General features: G+C 43.2%; 1 protein-coding gene across 3 annotated transcripts in view; it reads left to right on the top strand.

Annotated features, from left to right (window-relative positions):
* The window catches only part of CCDC149 (coiled-coil domain containing 149), a 107,389-nt gene that overhangs the window by 45,110 nt on the left and 50,595 nt on the right, over nucleotides 1-11,684 (top strand). For all 3 annotated transcript variants that reach the window (XM_023534148.1, XM_011365280.2, XM_011365273.2), the window contains exon 4: nucleotides 9,994-10,101. In XM_023534148.1, the coding sequence (XP_023389916.1) occupies nucleotides 9,994-10,101 (108 nt within the window). The remainder of the gene's footprint in view (nucleotides 1-9,993; nucleotides 10,102-11,684) is intronic.

Here is an 11,684-nt window from a genome sequence, read left to right as displayed (position 1 = left end):
TTGGACTCTTCTCCTGTTCATTTCTTGACTCAGAGGAAGAGATTGCTGTGATTACTATGTCCTGGACTGAATATTTGGGTCGCCTCCCCCCTGCTCCTCAATTCATATGGTGACACTCTACCCCCCAATGTGATGATGTTCGGGGGCGGGGTCCCTGGGAGGAAGTCAGGATGAGATGAGGTCATGAATGGAGCAGTGCCCTTGTAAGAGCCACCAGAGAGCTCACTTCCTCTGCTCTCGGCCGTGGGAGGGTACAAGGAGAAGCCTACAGCCTGGAAAAGGGTCCTCACTAAAACCTGACTAAAACCTCGATTTCAGGTTTCCAGCCTCGCTTTCAGATTTCCTGAGAAATCTCTGTTGTTTATGAGCCACCCAGTTTTGGGTATTTTGTTTCAGTGGCTCGAGCTAAGGCGCGCTTCCTGTTGGACTCTCTTCTTGTTTCGATTCCATTTCTCTGGATCAGTGGTTCTTATTATACTCTTGTGAATCAGAGATAGATTTGAGAATCTGATGGAAGCCATGGGCCTTTGCTCCAGAAATGGCGCATACCCACGAAAGATTTATGTACAGTTTTATAGATTCACAGACTTTCCGCAGCCAATCCATGGGTCCTTCTCAGATATAAGCGGAAACAATGCCACATTCTCCATCTCTGTAGTGCTCTGTGCTTTTCAGAGATCATGTGTCCACACATGGCAGGCTGGCTGGCTGGCTAGCTGGATGTCATCTCCCAACTATCTTCTGAGGTCACTCTGGCAGGTTATGTCTTTCTTAAAGTCTCAAGGGCACTTCATAGGCATCATGGATTCAAATTTAATCCTTCCACCTGCTGGCTAGGTGACCATGTGTAACCTTTCTGAGACTAAATTTCCTTCTCTTCAGAATGAACATCATAATGAGACATCTTCATAAAGTTCTTATGAGGAATTGTTTACTGCCTTGTACTTGGGGAGCATTCTATGGCGAGTGCAAAAATGGGTTGGCTATTTTTTAATTTTCTCTGATGACTTGTCCAGAGTCACACAGCAGATTAATAGAGCAGGACTAGAAGCCGGATCTTCTAACTTATGGTTCAAGTTCAGATATTTTGTTCTATACTCGATTCTTAGAAAGTGTGAGTGGAGAGGAAGCATTGTCAATATTTAAGCCAACTCGTTTTCGAAGTCCAAAGATTAAGCCTTCTGCTTAGGAATGGTGGAGAACCAGAAAATGAGTTAGGAATTTTTTACCTCCTATCAGGCCATGCATTTTCCTTGCTTTTGGGGGGGTCGTCCTCAGAGGACAGATCAGAACTTTTATGTTTGTAGTTCTAGCGATCTAGTTGTTGAGGCTTCCTTTTAGAACTTAGCAGCCTTTTTTAAAACAACTCAATTTCCAATGGCAAATCATCCGTTAAAGAAGCTGTGAAGAAATCGTGACAACAGTGACTGCGCTAATAGCTTCTCGTGGGATATTGGAATGAAAATTTCTTCTTGACACTCCAGGCAGAACTGCACACAGAACACCTCTTTGCACTGCAGAGAGAGATCGCCAAAAGCTCTCAAACGACCCTTTAAATATTTTTCTTTTGTTAAACAAGCAGTTTCTCCAGAGGAGACACAAAGGAATTTAAATGATCTTAGGTTAATCTTCTCGTTAGGTGGGGTTTTGGGGGTCACCGCCGCACATTTTCCCCACGCAAACTCCCCCTTGAATAAATAGTCAGGCACATTTGAGTCTTTTTTGGGTTCCAGTTCCAGCAGACGTAGCACAGGAGGCATTCCTCTTGGTCCAGGAGGGAGCCTTTGCTTTTTTCCCTTAAAAAGTGATGGCTTATTTAGACGGTGACATGCACCAGGATGACAACCCTGGAGAAATCAGAGCACAGAGTGGCCCTTTGTGGGATGGGAGGGAGCCTTTTCCTTCAGTAAAGTCTTCTTGGTCAATCTTATTTTAGTCCCCGATGACTGCAAATCAGAGTAACTTTGTATCTGCGTCCCGGTTTGATGCTCAGAACCTGAAACTTCCTTCAAAGGTCTCAGTGCTTTGAGATGTTTCTTTCATAGCACTTTGAACAGTACGATTTTACTGTCACTCCAGGGAAACTGGGAAGACATCCAGGGCCCAGCCTGTGGGAAATCTCCCAAAACAGAACAGTAACTTCCTTCCAAACACTAATGCCTCTTGCTACAAGCCTTTTGAATCCTTGCAACAATTTTGTAAGGAAGGTGAGAGCAACCCCCAATTTATAGATGAGGAAATTTAGGCTCAGTGAGTCTGAAGAATTTGGGAGCTGTTTAGGGAGCCACTAAGTGGCAGATGCAGAATCATAATGACCAAGATTAAGCAAACATTTATTTAAATAGCAACCTCCCAAACCTATTGAAGAGTGTTTGCCTGTGGGCTGGAAATGCATTGACTCGCAAGTGTGTGTTTTGAGATTATGAGGTGGGAGTAGGCTGCTGAGGGCTCCTTGCACAGCCAAAAAAATATGTATGGAATAAGCCCTTGGGTGGCTGTTTTTTTTTTTTTTTCCATAAATAAGAAAGCTGTCGCTGTAGCAGAGGTCGTCACTTTGACAGTTGCTATGAATAGGGGGGCCTTGCTCAGCAAAACAAGTTTCACTCTATTACTGTTAACACAGAAGTCACCACAGACCAAAGCAGCAGAGTAGAAACTGCAATTAAATTTGCTATCAATCACACTTCTCAAGTACACTTGATGTTTCATCAAGCATTTTTTTTTTTGTCTTTTTTACATATTGTTACTTAATCTAGTACTTTCCCCTATAGAAGGTGTGGGTTGAAAGGGGCAGAGCAGCGAACTTTTTAAGTGGGTGAGCAGCGTTTTCTAAATCTGGTCTCTTTCTCTCACATGCTTTTCTCCTTGCTCCTCTTGAGGGAAGTGCCTAGGTCAAGATTTTACCTGTCTGTCTGTGTCTCATTTTTTTTCCCCTCCCATGTTTGAATTCCAGTGTTAACGTGTCAGCAAATTGAGAAATTATAGGGCTTTCTGGCAATGCATCATGTTTATATTATGATGTAAGGTAACTTTGCCATGGCTAGGTTACTGAAATGACATATATATCTAATAAATTACACAGATTCGGATGCTTAAAGGATTGCTCCTGGAACCTTGCTTCTTTCCCCCGCTGGTCACTGTGATGCAGGACAGGGCAAATTTCCCTGAGTTGTCAGGGGAGACCAAGCTCTGCACTGAGAGAAGAGGGTCTTTTGGCAGAAAGTGTAGAAAGAATTCAACACACACGCCAAAGTTAGAGTCAAAAGGAAAGTTTATTGGAAAAGGGGTAACTCTCCACAGACAGAGCGTGGTCGGTCTCCTCTCAGAGGCAGAGAGTGAGAGGGACAGGGAGAGGGACAGTGAACGAGACCGAGAGACAGCAAAGGCACTGAGAGGGACCCTGAGTGTTCAGGGAATTCAGTTTATATGTCATTCTTTCGTTCCCATTTCCTTTGATTTGAACATACAGTGAAGAAGGGGAAGAGTACGTAGCGTGAAAAGGTAAGAATGTGTGGCGAGAAAGGCCTGCTGGCAGTTCCCAGCCTTTAATCCGTAGGTCCCCCATGGTTTTAGCCATAGGGAACGACTCTTGGTACCTGTTTCCCCTTCACAGGTGTGGGGAATGGGCTGTCAGCAATCCAGCAGACATCTTCTTGTTCTGCAGGTGTCCTCCCAGCCTGGCTGCAGGGCTGATCAGCACATTGCTGTCTCTGATTGTGGCTTGATTAACATTTTAATTCTCTTGCCTCCTCCCTGCACTAACTAGTCTGAATTATTTAAGGACTCAGGTGAAAACAGGCGGCCTGCGCCTTTCACCCTTCTTCCAGTGTCTGGGCTGGCGCCAGGTTGGAAAGTTAATCTCAAACTTTTCATTACTTTCTTTCATTTTCTTTTTTTTTTTCCTTTAATCCTCTACCCTCTTAGGTTCCATGAATGGGAGCCTGTGACTTTAACTAACAAAAGACGGGTTGATAAGAGAAAAAAAGCATACAATTTTATGAATATTTTACCTGCATGTAAGTTCATAGACAAGAAGTGAAACTCAAAGTGGTTAGACTCGGGGTTTTACATACCATTTTAACCAAAAATAAAAAGGAGGTTTAGGCTTCAAAGGATGATAAATGATGGGAACGTGACTACGTAATATATGAGGGAACTAACGGAAGATGGGAGTTACTTTAGGTAGGATTATTTACAATGCCAGCCCTCTGTCTCTGGTGATGAGATGCTCTCCTCTTCCTGGTACCGAAGAGGATGTGACCCCTTCCCAAAAGGAAATCTATGCCCTGCTTTTAGGCAGAAAAAAGGAGGAAAGAGAACTCTCTGTATCTGTTGATTCTCAGTTGCCTTCAGCTCAAAATAATCCTATGACAAAGTGCATATTTTGGAGTGGCACATTCTGATCCTCTCATATCCATTTCTTACATCTTTTCATTTCTTACATCAGGGGGAGAAACCATATACTGTGCACCCTTTTGTCCTCATCTCAAAGATTTAGGGCTGTTTCTTACAACTAGTATCCTGAAGTCCCTTCCTTGTGAACCAGTGTCGATTACTCGATCACTGAAAACAGGAGTTCTTAACAGTGATCGTCATCGCCAAATGGGACATATCATTTTTTTAAGGATCTCCCATCACTTCTTATAAGTTTAAAAGAATGTGTTGCATCTGGAGGTAAACTGTGCTGACATATTTTGTGGCATTTATAAGGGAATTGAAACACAGTGTTAGAGGCAAGCGCTAGTGTTTAGGAAGCAGTAGGCCTTGAAGAAAGGTGGGAGAACCCTTCCCTTTGCCCACAGGACGAGTCTGCCTCAGGGAGAATTTCTTCAAAAAGGCGGAGCGCTGGGGCGAGATGCTTGATGCACGCTGGTCTGTCAGCTCCCAGATCCCCGCCCTCACAGCGGCTGTCAGGGTTTGTAGTCTTCATCTCTGTGCAGAGAGGATTTCCATGAGCCTCACGGTTCCCACAGCAGGGCACAGCCTTGGTGAAATGCTTCTGCAACGTCGGTTGTCGTTGGGGGCTGAGTTGTTCCTTCGTGAAGGAAGGCGTGTGGGAGGGGAGAGCTGTGATATGCTTTCGGCCTTGGGTGTCCAGGCTATGTTTTCATCAAATCTCTCTTCATCGCCTTCCCCATCCCAATTTTAATAGATAAACTTCGAGCCAAAAAGAGCGATGTAAATATATGGATTCTACAATATATTCCACTATATTCAGCATTTCTCTATGATCAGAGCTAAAATGTCAACCTTTAATGTCGGCCCTGGCTAGATTTGAATATTTAGAAGAGGCTTCTTTTTAAGCCTTTTCATGTTTTCCTATTTATGCTCGCCCCCTTCCCCAGAGATTTAGAGGAAATAATCTCTCGGTTTTGTTTTCCTTGCCTGTGAAATCTAACCCAGCCTTAGAGGGTCTGCCACCTTCCTCTGACATTTCCTGTACATCGTGCTGCTATTCTATACCGATGGTCACAGAGTCCTCAATAACACGGGGACAAAATGCTCTGCATAGCTGATAAATTATAAGCAGACGCCATGTGTTAGCTTGATGGATTGTTACAGTGAATGTGTGTGAGTCATGGGTGTTATTTTTGGTCAAAAGAATTGTGTGAACTTTTCTCCTCTATTTCGGGTGCTTTGAAATGTACTACTTTTCTTTTCCTTTTTTTTTTTTTTTTTTTTTTTGTACTTCAAAGTGTATGTCAAGGAATTAGGCACCATATCAGAATAGTCATTTTCTAGTTTTCAAAGTTATTGTTTTGGAGTTGAGGAGGTGGAAGGACTGAATAGAAAAGAACTGTGTGTTGACAAGTAATCCAGCCTGTGACATGTAAAAGAGAATTACAAGTCACCTGCTTTAAAGTGGGCGCCTCCCCCGCCTCAGCCTACTCTAGGGGTCAATTTTAAGGCTGGTGTAGATTTACTGTGAACTCACTCACTTGGAGGTGACGCGATTCTGATTGACTATTGTTTTGCAGCTACTGTAGATATGCCTGAGTTTATTTTGGTAGGTTTCTCTTCAGCCAAGCCGCAGAGCAAATAATGTTTGACAGTCACATCACTGAGTCTCTGAATCGTGGTTTCCAAAAGCAGCCTTGTCCTCCACCTCACGTGTCACTGGAAACCTGGAGGTACATACTGGGTGCCCGCCCTGCTCTAATGTCTATATACTGGGAGCATCGTTGAGCCCAGTGCTGCCCAAAGTGGGGCCCAAGGACCAGTACTAGGCTGCAAGCTGCTGTTTCTGGACAGGCTAAGTATAGAAATTGAGAATAAGTGTTCAGAAACTTTGACAGCAACCCGACAGCATTATTTTGTATCTGTTAAGTCTAGCTAGCAAACACTTGGGATCTTGATGTCTTCTTAAATTCATTTTCCTAGTAATTGATTTTTATTTCATTTTGCAAAAGTACTGGTCTGTGACTGAGTGGAGGTAGAGAACTGGTCTTTCACCACTGAGATGGAGTCCTATTGGTTTAGCTACTGCAGTTATGTTGGTGAGCGAAGGTCAGGGTCCGCTCACCCACCAGAGGGGCTCAAGCTGTTCTTGATTCAAAAAGGGAAGGTTGGGGATGTTGCTTTTTTGTGCGTGTGTCTTTTGTTAAGTTTTCACTGTTACTCTTACAAGCATTTCTTTCCTACCACTTCTTTGCCGTTTAAGAAAAGGCAGGCTCCTGTGAAGGTGAATTTTGCTGTGTCTCCTGTGAAGGTGAATTTTGCTGTGTCTCCTGTGAAGGTGAATTTTGCTGTGTCTCCTGTGAAGGTGAATTTTGCTGTGTCTCCTGCAGATGGGGTGCTGAGATGCCCGAATGTAACAGAGGTCGGCTCTGGGAGGCCCCCTTCAGCCAGGAGAGCCATTGCAGGGCTGTTCCTCCAGCCCCGCTCTGGGCCAGTCACTTCACCTGGGGACCTGTCCCTCCGTCTGTTGAGGATTAGGAGGGAGGAACCAGGAAAAAAAAAAAAAATCAGGAATTGAATCATCTCTCCACTTCACTGCAGCATCTGGGGCCAGCCTCCTCCTGCTCTCCAGAGTGGAAGTCTTGCAGCGTGATGGGGGACAGGGAGAGGAGGGAGCCAGTTGCCTTTTCCCCTCCCTGGAACTTTCCCCCGGATATCCACAAGGCTCACGTTCACCCCTTTTCCTCTTCAAGTCTTGCTTTAAATGCGGCCTTCCCAGTGAGGCCTTCTGTGGCCCTTTTCCCTGGCACACTCTTCTGTTTCCTGCTGTTTTTCTGAATAGTACGGATCATCCAGCTATTGGGTCATTATTTATTTTATTGTAATGTAATTTAAGTAATGCCATGTTATCTATAAAAAGGTAAGCTTACAAGGGCAAGGGGTTTTGTCTGTATTGCTTATTGCTGTCTAAAACAGTGGCTGGCACATGATAGGTGCTCAATAAATATTTGTTGTATAAATAAATGGATAAATAAGGAACAGTGAAGGGGCAGGATCACAAAAGAGACAACTGCGTTCGAGGAGGCATTTGGTCACACGTACTCAATCGTTCCCTGAGAGGCTGAGTTGGGGCAAGTGGAAGGACACAGTCAAGCTGAGGTGACCAGCCTTTAACGAGCACCTACTGTGTGTAAGCACTGTGGTGGGTGTCCTGTGTTCATTATTCAAGTTTGGTATCAAATCCCCACATGAAGTTACTCCATTTTACAGATGGGGACACTCAAGGGATTAAGAAACTCATCTAAGGTCACCCAGCCCAGTAAATGGCAGAACTGGGATCCAACTTAGTCTGGCTGATTCCATCAAGAGAAATTTCCTGAAATAGTCCTCTGGTAACAGAGTCTCTCGTTTCTTTGGTTTCCTACCTGTAAACGTGGGAATTAATTTTTCTCATCCTTCACCAAATTTTTATCTGCCGAGAATGGAAATCTGGAGAGATTGGAATGCAACCATTACAAGATATGACCTTTGCAAAGATGGAGTTGAAAAATCAGATCGCATTGTTGAGTAATGTTCACAAATAAGTGAGTAGAAATCAGGGCTTGGTTAAGTCCAGCCAGTAGGGATGAGTAGGGTTTTATTACGCAGGACTCTACACCAGGCACTGGTTTTAGCATTGTTAATTGTTATTATTATTTCATATCCTTCCCTAGGCTGAGACCATAACCTCCAAGCTCAGCATATTATGTCTCAATAAGAAAAATATTTATGGAGTATCTACTAGGTGCTTGAAGGTAGATCAAGTAGAGAAAACAAAGCTCCCTGCCCTTCGTGGAACTTCTATTTTAGTAGGGAGAAGTAGACAGGAAATAAATAGTAAGCAAAAAACCACGAAGTAAACTACATGGTATGTTAAAAGATAAGTGCTATGGGAAAAAAAAAAATAGTGCAGGCGAAGGGACGTGGGAATTCGTCCACGTGGGCGGGGGAAGTTTGCATTATTAGGTCCAGTGGTCCAGCGGGGCCCCCTTGAGACGATCAACTTGGAACAAAGGCCTGAAAAAGGTGAGGGTGGGAGCCGAGGGGTGTTCTGGTGGGAAAGCAGTCCAGTGAGAGAGAATGGTGAGTGATGCTGAGCTGGGGTCATGCCTCGTATATACTGGGTACAGCAAAGAGCTTGGGAGAAAGCTAAATTGGGGGGTAGCTTCAGGGTAGATACCCCAATAGATGGGTTACGGGGGATGAGGTAAAGTGAGGAATCAAGAATGAGTCCAGGTTTAATCTTTCTTTATATTCTCTCACCCTTATTCTCTTCTCAGTACCTAGCATAACTGAGTATTCCCCCTAAAGTGTCAGCAGTGAAGTCTTTGGAGATTTAGCTGGTGCCATAAAGTCTCTGCATCGGGATTTCTTCAGCCATAACATGAAGGAATCTTCGAAATCATCTTTAAAATCCCTGCATGTCGATTTCTGAATGGTTTCTTTCCAGGAGTCATATTCCGATTGCTTGTTTTGCTTCTTTACCTTCTCCCTTCATTCATTTATTCATCACGAGTCTTTAAAACACGTCCTGCAACACCGGCACCTCCCAGGGCAACAACGTATATAGGTACTGAGGAAGCAGAGACTAGAACCTCTGCCCTTCCACAGCTTGCAGTCTTCTTGCTAAAGTTAGATAAGAACACAATTAGCAAGGTGTGAATTAGAGCACATTACAGCTAGCAAAATACAAATGGCACCAAAGAACAAAAAGCCATGCAAGCCTCAGTGGAATGGCAAGGTATAGGCTTGAGTAGATGGAAGCACGTACGTAGTTGGGGAGAGTCAGCAATTTAGGGAACCTGAAAAAGTGGGGGAGCGTGGTAAAAGGTGCCCACATGCTCGGGGAAAGGACAGTGATGGTATGAGATGAAGTGGGATTGAGAGGGGAGGCTGATTAATGGACAACTGACCACACAGGACAGAGGCGTTTGGGTCTGAGCAGGAGGCAAATCTTAAGGAAGGAATAAAGTCACGAAGATGGGACTGGCAGCTGATCATCCTGGCTGTTCGGTACTATGGAAACTAGAGTAGAGGACTCGGGAGGTGGGGAAACCAGCCCAGGAGACCGCTGAGTTGCTTCTGGATCCTGGTATCTGGAATTCTGGCACATCACTCATCTCTTCTCCAGAGTCTTCCATTTGTGATGAAATGCTGAGCTTTGAGGTAGCAAAGAAAAGTTCATGAAGGAAAAAACACTATCTAAACAAGGAGATGAAACTTTTCCTATATTGTTAATCCAAATTTTAGAATTTTTAGTAAGGAGCTCTTTAAAAAAATTTTTTTAAGTAGAATATGACCAACTCCTCCATTACTGGTCGTGAGCCATTCTGCAAACAACATCCCCAAATTGAGGTTCATGGCCAAATTCATTTCCCTCTATGCAGTTGTAGTGGCGTGATCAGCACACTCGCTGCATTCATATATGTGTTTACTCTAATGGGCTTTGTGTGGTTCAGCTGGGCTTGGACACCGGCCCCTATAAACCTAATAAAGCCCCACATTTATCCACTCCTCCGTTTCTGATTGTATTTCATAATGTGTTGATATTTCCAGGCTAATCTTGCACAGCTATTGAGAGAATCTCAGGACCGAAATAAACATCTGGGAGAAGAAATTAAAGAACTTCAGCAAAGGCTTGGAGAAGTCCAGGGTGACAATAAGGTACCGTGAATATTTAAAGGGAAAAAGCTCTATTGAGTAATTGGGTGCTGGAGGTTTATGTAGAGCACATCAGAAAAACGTAACGCAGCAGTTGCTGAAAAATTTGTTATAGATTTTTACATTTGCAATGAAAATTCACAGTTGAGCATCTCTTATCTTTATGGCTATTCCTTTTGTGTGTACGTGCGCACGTGTATGCGTGTGTTTCTGGGGTGCTCTAAAATATTGTCACAACCCATTGTAGAAGTTTCATTATGTTCAGCTTGGTGGTGAATAATACTGTGGTTGAGGATGAAATAAAACCCAAATGCTATACTTTCCCTCTTCTATACAAATAATAGATCTGTGGCTCAGATGATTTGGAATTATTCACATTCGGTTTTGAATTTTAAGTAGTCATCTTACTAATTATGTTCACATAACCAATTTATTTTATTGCTAAATTTGGCAATTTGTATGGAACATTGCTCAAAATCCACTGCTTGGTATTAATCAAACTCCCCTGTTGGCAACGTTAATTATAAAATATGAACTCATAAACTCCAAACTAAATGCATGCACTCTCTCTCCCAGCTGAAGCTATGAGCAAAAGTACAATTGAGAAGAGGAAGGAAAAACTACCGAAGTTTAATTCTGTCTCCACAAATAATTTCCCATTTTGCCAAGATAGATTCATTTTCAACTCCTTGTCAGAGGCGGCGTTCTCATTAGAGATGGCCATTGGAATTTAACTGAAGAAAACTCCACGTAGAGAAAGAGCTGCTTTCTTGGGAAATGTCTTTTAAACATGACCAAATTCCTTGACAAATTGTCATGACGTTCACAGTTTCTGGGAGTCGTCAGTTATTGGACAGCACCGTTTTGAAAGATATTCTCTCTTGAAAAAAAAACGCACGGAAGCGTATGGTCTCATGAACTCTTCCATCACAGGAGATGGCAGAGGACTGTGTACTGCCGGCTTCGGCGGCTCTGTCTGTGGGAAGTCTTCCTTATGCAGCCTCTTTTCCGCTTAATCTGCCTTTACAATTTTTTTTAAACATCTTGGATTTAACATATATTTGAAAAACTAGGCTCTGCTATTTCCGGTCATGAAATAGGCGGTGGGAGAGAATGCTTAAGAAAGGTTCTAATTAACACAGGACAAGCTAATCAGGCCTCTGGTGTGGTTTTAGGCATCACTGAAAGGATTTGAGCTCTGTAACCTAGGTGTTTGGTCAATAATTAAAGGCCAGACCTCCTCAGTCACATCCTCATGCGATAACAGCAGGGCAAGGTTTTCTGGAGGATACAATGAAGTATGTGCAGTCGTTTCTATTAAATCCATAAAAATAGGACAAGAATTTCGGAAACATTATAAACCCACAGAATACTGTAACATTTTGAAATGTGATTTTTGGATTCATGGTTTTTCTTGACTGATTTTTTTCTTTTCTTCTTTCCTTTTTTTTCTTGCTGAGCTATCCCCACCTCCAACTTTCCTAAATATACCTCTGCCTGATCTTTGGTCACTTTTAATTGTGTCACTGTTTAGGCATGAGATATTTTAGGAATTGCAGCTGATATGTCAAGGAGAGAAGGGGGGG

The sequence above is a fragment of the Pteropus vampyrus genome, unplaced genomic scaffold (genome assembly GCF_000151845.1).
Source record: "Pteropus vampyrus isolate Shadow unplaced genomic scaffold, Pvam_2.0 Scaffold5, whole genome shotgun sequence".
Taxonomy (NCBI): domain Eukaryota; kingdom Metazoa; phylum Chordata; class Mammalia; order Chiroptera; family Pteropodidae; genus Pteropus; species Pteropus vampyrus.
The sequence above is the reverse complement of the archived record's forward strand: the minus strand, read 5'-3'. Positions and strand labels throughout refer to the sequence as shown.